The sequence below is a fragment of the Ammospiza caudacuta genome, chromosome 1, assembly GCF_027887145.1.
Source record: "Ammospiza caudacuta isolate bAmmCau1 chromosome 1, bAmmCau1.pri, whole genome shotgun sequence".
NCBI classification, from domain to species: Eukaryota; Metazoa; Chordata; class Aves; order Passeriformes; family Passerellidae; genus Ammospiza; species Ammospiza caudacuta.
The window spans coordinates 136648474-136661096 of record NC_080593.1 but is presented as its reverse complement, the minus strand read 5'-3'; the positions used below and the strand labels follow the sequence as shown (position 1 = coordinate 136661096).

The window sequence follows — 12623 nt, the reverse complement described above, 5'->3', positions numbered from 1 at the left end:
TCAAAGAATCGAAAGCAGGGAAGACTAAAGAAAAGTTAACATTCTAGATACCCTTTGGTAGATTAAAGGCAAACTTTCAGATAGTTGTTTAAAATTTTATTTTACATTTCTCTATAAAAAGATAACACAAAAATTGTAGCAAGAATCAAAATTGAACATACTTATTTCCCCAAAAGAGATTATCTCAAATAAGTTATTTTCAAAGTATCCAAAAATTACAAGGATTTGCTCTGATTTTGGAAAAAATAAAACCACCATGTCAATATCTGTTACAAAGCACGCATATCCTGTCCAACCCTAGTGGAATATGCCCTGTCTTCAACTGTGATTCTTGTACAAATAGGTGAAAGTTTCACAAAAACATATATTTATATTTATATTTATATTTATATTTATATTTATATTTATATTTATATTTATATTTATATTTATATTTATATTTATATTTATATTTATATTTATGCACAATTACATATGACCACTGATTCCAATGAGGAATCTGTTTGGAGCTGTACGCCTGTTTCAGCTCTTCTCATCTGTTACTTTCAAATCTGAAATCTTGAGTTTTTTCCAATTTTTAATAATTCAGGTAATGGATGTGTTTCTTCCCACACAGGATAACGGAACGTCAGTCTAGAATGGAAGGTCAGTGATGAAAAATATATGAACCTTTGACAGATAAAAAAGTTACATGGATTTGACATAGTGATACAAAAGAAGTGTCAGCTTGGATGAATTTCTAACACACAACCACTGCCCATGGAAGTCCCACTTCCAATACTTACTATTATATCTCCCCCTTTGATAAACCGCACTCGGGGCTGGAAAATGATCACGTCGCACAGGTAGCAGAGGTCGCAGATGACATCGATGACAAGCCAGTAGATGGTGTTACTGGGGGTTTGGTACGGGAACACGTAGCGCAGGGGGATGAACCAGCAGTTCCAGTTATAGGCAATTGTCACAAGCATCAGCCACGCCACGTAACGGCGGTCTGCAAGGAAGAACATTGAACGCAGAGCTGCGAACCTGGCGCCTGCTGCCAGTTTTTAGCCACGCACATTCTGCTGCAGCCTCTGGGAATGCTTCAGCCCAGACCCACCTACCATTCTCCCTTTTGCAGCTGGAACGCTGCTAAAGTGATGTAGCTTGGAAAGAGGAGTCACACAAGGAATTTTCAAAAATGAAAGCATATTCAGTGCACCTGAAGAAACTTACATGATAAAATATAATTATTGCATATAAGATATTGCATCTTGCTCATGTATATGATAACTGAAAAAATAATTATTTGGCTGTCACGGACATATTTTATGAAAAACACTTTTGCTAGGATATTTTCTCCTGAGAAGCTGAGAGGCCTCAGAAATGAAATGTAAACAATAATTATCTACTGCTGTGGAATGCAACAGGTGCATCTTTGATTGGTCTCATGCGGTTGCTTTTAATTAATGGCCAATCACAGTCTAGCTCTCTCGGACTCTCTGGTCAATCACAAGATTTTATTATCATTCTTTTCTATTCCTTCCGAGCCTTCTGATGAAATCCTTTCTTCTATTCTTTTAGTATAGTTTTAATATATAATTTTCTTTTAATATAATATATAACATAAAATAATAAATCAGCCTTCTGAAACATGGAGTCAAGACTCTCATCTCTTCCCACGTTGAGGTTGTCTGCAAATTCCACATTTGGCCCTAATGAATGGTACAAATTCCAGATCAAGAAACAGAAGACTTGGGTCCTAATTCTTGTCAGTTTTCATTACACTTTTTTGCGTACCATCTTTAAAACTGATGTCAATTTTCCCTGTTTGGAATAAATGTTTTTTAGGACAGGACCCCTGTGTCCCTGGGAATCGCAAACTGGAATGTGTATCTTATGGTGCCTCACAGGTGTGAGCCTGTGTAAGCCACCATGTAGTACAAGGTCACTTCAATATGACTTTACCCCATTCTATTACACAGATTTAAATTTACCTGTGTATGAGTCAATGGTATCTGGTAGCTTCATATACTCCATGTATTTTTTCAGTGGAGGTTTTTTGAATTTACAGCACAGCATATCACAGTAATGATCCTCCTCTGGCTTTGCTTCTGCCTCCTCTTTCTTTTCATCTTTTTTTTCATCTTTTTTCTCATCTTTTTTTTCATCTTTTGCTGGGGGTGGAGGCTTCTTTGGTGCTAGACACATAGATTACCAAAAATATAGGCATTTTAATAATCGCTCAATTAATTCACCCTGGTTTAACATGAAGCTAAGCTTCATCATGTTAAAATATCTTCTAAAAACATTGGGCAGTGAATAAATTCATTATATTAAATACATAGAAAACCCCTTGAAGAATAAAATCACCACTGGTATAAACATGTACATCTGCTATCCTGAACTTAGTTTACAGAGTGCAGTATCTATATTGCTGAATTTCCCTGGACATTGCTTACAAGTTACACCTTTTATAAAACTGACAAGAAAATTGCTAATTCATAATTTAGCATTCATTAACACAACTGAGTATTTATCTTTACATGACTGGTGCAAAGAATGAATGCAGTGAGGATGGAGATAAGAAAAGACAGCTGTGTCATGGGTGATCTCTCCCCTCTCCTGAGACCTGATATGCAAGATGCAGCAGGTGAAACTTCTGGGAAGCCCATGTTTTTTAACATTTCTAGGCTTATAAAAGCCTTGAAGCACTCCTTTGAACCCAGTTCTTGCATCTTTGAGCTGGATCATCTTGTTTGCACATGTGTCCTATTAATTCTTGTGGCTTTACCTCTGATTAGGATACACAGCAGTAATATGACAAACTGGATCTATAATAAGTTAGGAAATAAAGATCATAAGTTCTACAAAGAGAACAAAAGATGTAGATCAGCAAATATACAATTTAGAAAAAAATTCCTTTACCAGTTTATATAGTTTATTATTCTTCAGGGACCATTTTTACAGCTTTTTAAAAACCACATACACAATGAACAGCTACTAAAAAGTGCCAGAACATAAACCCACCACACTAATTTCTTTGTGGAAAGGAAAGTCAAACTTTCCTTTGAAGAGGAGAAAAATTGATTTATATTTCATATTTTGTCAAAAGTCAATGATTGATTAATATCAGATGAGTTTGCTCTATTTAAAGCATGGACTTAAAGTCTTCAGTGTGTCCAGATTTCTGTCAAGGCTAAAATTTTTTTTACTTTATTTCCACAGAAGATCCCATATCAAAGTGACTAACATCCACTCACAAGATATATGTTTCTTCATATGTTTCAGATTCATCTTCATGAATAAACATCTCTGGGAGCTATTTCAAAATACAGAAAACTTATTGACATGAATGATTCTAGGTACTGCCTCTATAAGCTTTTCCCCCAAATTCTTCAGTGATGTCATTCAAAGGGAGGGTTTACTTTAGGATTGTGGCTTACTGTAGAGAAATAGGGATAAATTGACTTCATAGGGCACAAAGTGATCCTTACCAGTAGATAAATACACTACACTTACAAAAAAATTATCACCGTATTTTCTGTTACTACAAAATCATTTTCAGTTTTAAACTGAGCAAATGCACAGCTATTTCTAGAGGCACTTACAAGTTGGAGGACTTGCTTCGGGTGAAGATATCACTGGGTCATTCAGCTTTTCCTTGTAGACATTTGCCCTTTCACGCAATTTCTTGACAATCTCTTGAAGCTGGGCATCAGCATACTCATTTGTTTGGGGACCGGGACCTGCTGGCTTCTGTGCACTGGTTAAAACAAAAGGGGGAAAAAGGCTTCATGTACTGGAAATCAATGGAAGGAAACAGTGGCAATTCTATTTCTGAACTGAATTCAGACATTGAGATTGGATCTTTAGTGAGCACAGTGTTTGGTTATATCACTTCATTCACGCTAAGTGGAAACCCAAGTTTCCTGCTCTTGCCTCCTGCTCATGTCAGCCGCAGTCTGTGCGTTATTTCAAGCAGAGGTCAGGGTACCCTGTTTAGCCTGCTGCACTAATGGCTTCCCACTGCTGCTGTTCACCAAGTTCTACTGTGGCTGTGTAGGGCCAAGAGTTTTCCTGATGTATTCACTAAGTTACACGGCATCCTCTTCACATCTGTGTATAAAAATGTGCTCATTGTGATATGAGCACAATGAGGCAATATCCTAGTGATGACAGGAAGTGCAGGTGGAGGAGGAGGGACTTATGCTTACTTTACACTTTCTAATGTTGGGAAAATTTGTTTCATCTATGATTTTTATGGTTTGTCATAGTTTACATGAGGTAAAAAACAATTGCATCTGTTTTCAGTGGAAACAAAATACTGGTCTTCTTGCTGAGGTTTCTTCTTTTTCTGCTAAGAGTTTGCTCAGGGTCATAGTAACACTAAGCTGATATTGCAGCACTCACAGCATCTGTTCAAACCTGATAACTATTGATTTTCAAACACTTGCAGACTCATACTCTGCACTGAAACTAATGCTTTCATTAGGTTTTATGCATGCTGGGCAGTCAAATATAACATCCAGGTGAAAGCGATTCTTGATCAACTCTTCAGTGCTTATTCTTACTTGAAATTTCATCCTTGATTATTTGCAACTGTCTGATTTTGCAGACTGGGGTTGTTTTTGAGTGTAACTCAGCTGGCAGCTGGGCCACACATTTGGACTTCCTCTATGTAGAGACCAGGACAAGGGAATCTTTTTCTGTATCCTTGACTCAGCCCTTCTCAGCTGATGTGATGCACGGGTGTCAGAGATGGTTGGAAATGGCTGGGACTGACACAAGGCAGCTTGAAGTCTCCTTGCCACAGGTCACACTTGCAACCCTGTACTGAAATTCTGAAAGCTATGCCCAATATAGGAGCTACAGCAGGAAATGGTTCTTTCTTTCTTAACAGTTTTTCAGCTCTCACAAGTTCCACAGGGGTGTGGCTACAGCAAGAGTAGCAGCAGATCAAAAGTGACATATGCTTGAAATGCCCAGATTCTTGAGAAAATCTTCCCAAATGTGAGTAGGGGAAAAGTGGTATGACAGTACCTTGGGTAGGGAAGAAATGAACACTGCTGCAAAAGTGCTCTTCAAATAAACACCATGTCTCCTCAAAACCTAAACCTACTTTGAAATTTCTAACAGAAGGAGCTGTAGCTAAAAAAGGAGAGTGTCAGAGTGGGATGTGTCTAGCTTTTTGAGAAGCAGTTTTCTGGAGACACAACACAAATCACAGTGCCCAAGGAAGTATAATTTAAGCATAAAAAAATCCTTCAGCAATAAAACCATTGGATAAAGTGGAGATATGCTCCACTTAGAAGCAGAAGCAAAAGTTTGGAATTATATGCTTGTCATTCCTCTATATTAAGCCTTGTATATTGTCTCTTTCTTAAAACTCCTGAGACAGGAGATTAATCAAAACAGTTCTGATACATTTTGTAATCTCATCACAGTTCCTTTTGTGTCACATTGTCCCTTTGCTCAGGCCATCTGTAAGGTAATGACATTTCTGGTTTTGAGCTAACATCTCACAATTCGTTTTTTGCTTCTATGCAAAGACTTTAAAATAGTTCTTAGTCTTTGTTGTTGCTGTATTTGCTCAGGTCATTAGCTATCTTATAGTTACGTACCCTTACCACAAGAGTCATGACAAAGACCCCTACTAACTTCTTTCTAGGAATAAGCTAAAAACTGCTTGAGATTCTCCTCCAGTTTCACAGATATTCCAACAAAAGTTAAAGTCTCCTCTATCATGAATTTGGTACAATGTAGCACAGAGGAGCCATGTTTCCATTTGGTACTGATTAGAATCTATGTGACTTAGTTTAAAGTTATTTGCCCTGCAGTTGATGAGAAATTGATTTTCCTTGCCCTACTTCTCATTTGGCTTGCATTACGTCCTACTCCATTATTTTCTTGTAACAAGATGCTTACTTTAAATTTTCTTTGGTTAATACAGATGGAAGAGAAGGAAGCATGTTGAACACTGCTAATTTGAGGATGTGTATTGTATGTGTACTTTGTGTGGGGGTGCACTTTAAATTGCCTGGGCAAATGAAGCCCATTGAAATTTCACTAAATTACTTTTAATTAAACTTGACTCCTTCTGTCCCATCTTATCTTTGACCTTTGTGCAGTATGTTACAATAGGCCTAGGTCTGTCTTACTTACTCTCCATGTAGTCCTTTACAGAGTGGAAATGCTTATTCCCTGTACAAGTTACTTCATGTGGCCTAGGAAATCAAAGTCAGGATGGCAACTCATGTACTATGCACACAGTCTTACTACTATCACAAACATATTTTGTTTAATGATAGCAATATATGTAAAATGAGAAGTATAATAATAATATCGTTTTCTAATATTTTTCTGTGACAGTGGTCACAAGGGTTTTCAGGGTGAGAGAGAGACAAGAATGTTGAATCCATGTTCAGAAGGCTTGATTTATTATTTTATGATATATATATTACATTATAACTATACTAAAAAGAAATAGAAGGAAAAGTTCTCAGAAGGCTAGCTAAGCTAAGAATAGAAAAGAATGAATAACAAAGTTCTGTGTCCCAGCAGAGAGTGAGAACAGCTCTGCCGTGAGCAGCCAGTAAATCCAAACATCCACAGGAGACCAATCATGGACACACCTGTTGCATTCCACAGCAGCAGATAGCCATTGTTTACATTTGTTGCTGAGGCCACAGCTTCTCAGAAGGGAGAAAAATCACAAGAAAGGATTTTTCACAAAAGATGTCTGTGACATTTTTCACGTCTAGATTTTATTTTTGTAAAACTTGTAGATTTAAACTTGTTTTTTTTAGTGATAAAATTGCAGTGCTTTTATTCTCCCCAAGCCACAAGAAAAGATTTTGACACAATAGCATAATTAAAGAATATCACCTTGAAATAGGCTATGGAAATACTGTATTGAGTATACTTATGTATGCAACAGCTGTTAAGGACTGTGGCTTGAAAGTTTTCTGTCTCAAAAGTTCAAATAAACAGTGATAAGAGATGCAATAGTTCAGAAGTCTTGCCCTTTTCTAAGTTGCCATCTGGGGTTTTAATTCCTCTCTGTTTCTGGCCATGAACACCAAATACCTGAGTTCAATTTCACATTTAATCTACCTGGTGACCCCTAAGAAAATGTATTTCATAAATGTATGCTGCCTGGAAAATATCCATAATACTTTTTGCTGATTTCAGTTATAACCCTATTTTATTTGCAGCACCTAAGAAACTTTCTGCTAATTACACAGAAATAGAGTTCTTGGTCCTGCTTTCAATGCTTTTATTGAGCTCTGAGGTTGTGATTTGCGATTGCATTTACAATCTCTGTCTTGAAAAAAAAGTCTTTTCTGAATAAATTAGGGAGAATCTCTGATTCAGATAATCAGTTTTCAGAAGGATATGATAATACACAGAGCATGATGGCACAGATGAGAAAGATTTTAGAGAGAAAGAAAAATGTATTTGCAAGCATCATGATACATATTGATTCAAAAATACGTCCTCAATTTTTGCTGACAATCCCAGTGTGAGTAATGCTATGGAAGCTCTGAGTTCCAAGTCTAAGATTGGTCATACTAAATTACTAGGAAAGCTAGTAATAGAAAAAAATCCAACATACTAGTCACTTGCTTGGTACAGCAATAGAGGTTTTCCAAAAAGCTAAATTCCCCTATTTTTGTTCTACTGTCTTTATATTCCAAAGAAGGCTTCCCTGAGGAGAGGTTCAGAATGACTGAGATAGGTTTCTGCTTGAATTGCCTGTGAACAGAGACTATTTTTCTCCTCCTTTATCTGCACAGGATGCTGATGGGATTTTAGGAGTGAGCTTTAATAGTCCCCTTCATGATTTTGCTACATATGTAGTAGTGTACTAATGATTTTTAATAGGGCATTGGATTTGGAAGATTAAAAAGTAGGAAGGATTCCTGTGCAGGAAAATTTGAGTTATTTAGTCCAAGTAATAGAAATGAGGACAAATCTAATGCCCCATACTACAGACACGTACTTAGAATCAAATTGTAGGAATGTTGTTTGTAAATGCTGAGATCATCAGTTGCAGGTGACAAAGGGATAAATGTCCGAGTGTTTAGTCAAAGGGAAGTTGCCTACGAGCCATACATAATCTGGCTATGGGAAAAAACTGGTGCAAATATAACTGTAGAATGCATATTATATACTGCCAAGGAAGTAAATATTAACATTGGAATATAGCCCAATGTGAAAATTATTCTGACCAACTGTACTCAAAAGGTGCATTCCCATCATCTAAGACACGAGAAAGTCTCTTAGATTGGTCAATGTTACTGGGAACATGACTTTGAAAAGGACAAAAAACCAGATTGAGAAATAATAAGATCACTGTCTATGAGATCAAATTTTGGTGCTGAATCATGGGAAAATAGGTATTTGAGCTGAGAAAAAGTATTGTGAGAAGAATAAATGTGAATAGAGGAGCAGTGAATTATCATGAGTTAAACATATGAAGAAAGTTTTCAAGCCTTTAATGACCAGAATTTTAGGCAGTTTTCATTATGAGTGAGGAGCAGTTGAAAGAAGTGAGAAAGACTTCAAGATTATATTAGCTAAGATGATGAAGACTGTTGTAGGCTGTGATTCCCAAGAAAGCAAAAGAAGGTATGCAGCCTGACATGAAATCCTTTTCAGCAAACAAACCTGAAATTTATAAAAGTTTGGGAAGTGGATAAGTGACTACCTGTATATTTGCCATCTACTTCTTATTCAAAATATCTTAACAGTTCAAGTGCTAAGAAAGTAAGTTTCTAAGATATATAGATTATCTTAAAGTCTTGGAACAAGCTGTTCACACATTAGATTCCATGGACTTTCAAAAAGCTCTTAATTAAATTGTAATTTTCCTGAACTGTCTTGAAACAAGTGCCTTCCTCTGACCCATCACCTTTTCCTTTAATCACAGAATCATCAAAGTTGGAAGAGAACTTCAAGATCATCTAGTCCAACAGTCAACCCAGCACCATCACAGTTATCCCTAAACCAAGCGCCACATCCAGACACTTGCTTTTTCCACTCTTTCACTGATGACTTTTTTTCCCTAATACAAATCTGAACCACTCCTAGCAAGGGAAAGTGTCTGATAAAGGCCCATTTTTACTGATACAGAAGATTATGTCCTTTTCTATTTGATGCATTTTTTAAATACTGGCATTATATTGACTTTTCTTTGCAATAAAATAGAATAAATCACATTTTTATTTAACTTCATTTTAGGATTGAGTTGTTCTTCACAACATAATTTTATTTTAAAGTGATGTTCCTTTGTCATACTATATATCTTATTATGTGTTTCATGTATTTAAACATAGTGACACCATAATATTTGTGTTGGTTTTGGTTTAATGTATGTATAAGCAAGAATGGGCCATAGGCACTTAGGAGCTTCATGCAGAAAACATGTAAGAAAATCTTGCCATTGGAATTTATGATTTTCCCTTAGTTCAGAATCTTTGTACAGAGATCATGCTTATTTGGGCCCTAAAAAAATGTTCTTGAAAAAAAAAAAATGCATAGATCATCCATTTCCCAGACCATGTGTTGTGTTCATAAAGCAAAATAGATATGGAAGCAACAGTGTTCAAGGAAGGCACTATCTTTCAGATTTATCCACTGGTATTGAGCTCAGAATAAGCTCCTTGACGCAATGCAGACTGAAATCTCATAATCTAGGCTGCAGAGATTTCTGCTTTTTAGCTAAATTTTATTTCACAGCAGCTTCTCTGACAATCCTCCTAGTTATTTAGTCACAACAACCTGTGAATCCTCTAATCTTCTTTACAGTACTCTCAAAGGAGAAGTCTGTCTCAATGCTGAACACATGGAACTCTCACTGAGGTACCAGATTAAAATGTGGATAAGATTTTATTTTAAAGAATTTATTTTAAAAATTCTGCAGTAGGAACTATAAAAGAAGTAGAAAGAAAGTAGTAGGGATTTTGAAAGAATCAATTAGCTGTGAAAAAATCACCTTTCCTGAAGGTAACAGGTGATATACTGTTTTTTAATTGCACTATTTATTATGATGGGAGAAATAAGGACAGAATAATTTCTAATACTAATTGCTTTAGAGCAAAGGTACAATAATCTAAAGAAGTAACTTTCATTTATTTCCTTATCTGGTACTGTTTTGTCATTGTTTCTTATCTGTAAGTAATTAAATTTGACTGGGGCATCTGCCATTTATCAGGAATTTTTAACATTTTAGCATTTAAATACAAACACATATCTGACATACATAAGCCTTTAATTTACAACTATGTAAAATAATTTAATCAAAGTACATGTTTGTACGGAGTTCATGAGCACAACACAAACACTTCCTATTTTCTATCTTTCAGTTTTTATTAATATGCAGGGAATTGAAAACAAAAGTAAAAATGCCATAAAATTTCCCACTGTGAATATTTTCAAAGGTAGGAAAAAAGTCTCAAATTTGAAAAACTTTATTTCCAATACATGCTTTTGTTTGTCATCTCTCTTCATAGAGTCCCTAAAATAATCATACAACCATAAGGCTCTAGGGACGTTTGAGATATCCTTTCCTCACGGCTCAAAGCAGGATCAGGTACACCTGAAATATTCTTATCTAACCTTTTCTTAAATATCTCTTGGCTAGTCATGTCTATTCCGTAATTTTTCGGAAGAATTTATTTCTGTGCTTCACTAGCTTCCTTTTAGAATTTCTTTTTCCTCAATGCAAATCTCTTTTGGTACAATATGTTCTATGCATTTTTAACATGGGGTAAAATTTAGGGGCCTTTCTCTTTTATCTCACTTTTTGTCCATCTGCACATTTTAATATTTTCATTTTTATTTTTTTTCCCAAACAAAAAGGATTTGGTACAAGGGTAATAATTGTATGATGACTAAGAATGTCGGGTAATTCTACAATTAAGCGTGTGTTCTCAAACTTCATGCCATGGGCCATGGGCCGTTGTTGCCCTTGCTAATTATATAAAATTACCTTGGTGTGACCATCTTTGTTGCAAATCCACCTTCATTGGGGTAAACTGTTACAGCACAACCTGTGTAGGAGCTGACTACATGTACCTTTCCCAGGATCACACTGAAACTCGGAGAGAAAGAACCTACTCCTCTAAGATGACTTCCAATCACTGCTATTTAGGACCATCCTCTCCCCTTCTGCAGGACCCTGACACATTCCTTTCCAAACACAGCAGCAAGGCAGGTGTGCTCCCTGCAGATCCTGCTCACCACACTTCTCCTCCTGGGTATCCCTTACCCTGGGTACTGAATAAACCTGGGCTTGACTTCCCTTGATGGGTTTGACTTCCCATCTGGTGAGGCCTCGCCTGGAGTATTGCGTCCAGTTCTGGGCCCCTCACTTTAGGAGGGACGTTGAGATGCTTGAGAGTGTCCAGAGGAGAGCAACGAGGCTGGTGAGGGGCTTGGAACACAAGCCATATGAAGAACGACTGAGGGAGCTGGGGTTGTTCAGCCTGGAGAAAAGGAGACTCAGATGTGACCTTATCACTCTCTACAACTTCCTGAAGGGTGGCTGTGGTGAGCTGGGGGTCGGTCTCTTTCTCCGGACAACAACAGACAGAACAAGAGGACACAGTCTCAAGCTGCCCCAAGGGAGATGCAAGTTAGAATTAAGAAGGAAGTATTTTACAGACAGAGTGGTCAGATACTGGAATCATCTACCCAGTGAGGTGGTGGAGTCACCATCCCTCGAAGAGTTCAAAAAAAGACTGGATGTGGCACTTGGTGCCATGATCTAGTTGAACAGTTAGAACATGTGTTGGACTTGATGATCTTACAGGTCTCTTCCAGCCTTGAATTTCTGTGATTCTGTGATTCTGTGATCTGACCCTCATACATCCACCTGTCACTGTTTCCTCTGTTCCTCTCTTGGGCTGCACGACATGGGATGTTTTCATCCTAAATTGCTAAGATTTGGAAAAAGGGTAAATAACTGGAGATGGGGTGTTTTAATAAAATATGTTGGACAAGATTAAACATAGGCATGAAGACTTAACACTTGTCATGAAGTAATGATCAGTTTTCTTTTACTAAATGGCAAGCATTATGCTTTAGATTTATACACCTCTTAGATTTATCAATAAAGGCCTTGATATATATGCAAATGTTTGGTACAAATGCGATTTAACTACAAATGCAATTTAAATATAAATGTTTTATATTACATGTAGTAGTGTACGTGTCACAATGCTCATTGCTTTGCTTTTTTCCTTGAAAATGACTCAACATATAACAGCAGAGATAAAATTTTAAATAAATTATCTTTTCTTTCTTTACAAAAATGTTTCTTACTTTAAAAAATACTAAGTGAATGTAGAATTTACACAAAATGCACAGAAATTGCATTTAACCAAAAAAATCAATCAGCAGCAAATTATGACAAATAATACCCTTACTTTGTTGCATATTCAAAAAACCCCAATTTTTTCCATTGACACAGTTAGCAAAAAATATGTATGAATATTATGAGTATATGATTTGAAACAATGCAAGGGTAAAAAAATCCCGCATTTCAGTCTGTATAATGACGTATTTACCCTTTCCTCACTTCATTTATTCTTCAATGAAGAACTTCTGAATTCACTACTTTTTAATTTCAGGCT

General features: G+C 36.5%; 1 protein-coding gene across 1 annotated transcript in view; it reads right to left on the bottom strand.

The window, feature by feature from the left end:
* The window catches only part of CNGB3 (cyclic nucleotide gated channel subunit beta 3), a 59674-nt gene that overhangs the window by 29642 nt on the left and 17409 nt on the right, over positions 1 to 12623 (bottom strand). The window contains exons 4-6 of the mRNA XM_058817888.1: positions 3594 to 3748; positions 1980 to 2183; positions 786 to 994 (exon numbers count right to left, since the gene is read on the bottom strand). Of these exons, the coding sequence (XP_058673871.1) occupies positions 786 to 994; positions 1980 to 2183; positions 3594 to 3748 (568 nt within the window). The remainder of the gene's footprint in view (positions 1 to 785; positions 995 to 1979; positions 2184 to 3593; positions 3749 to 12623) is intronic.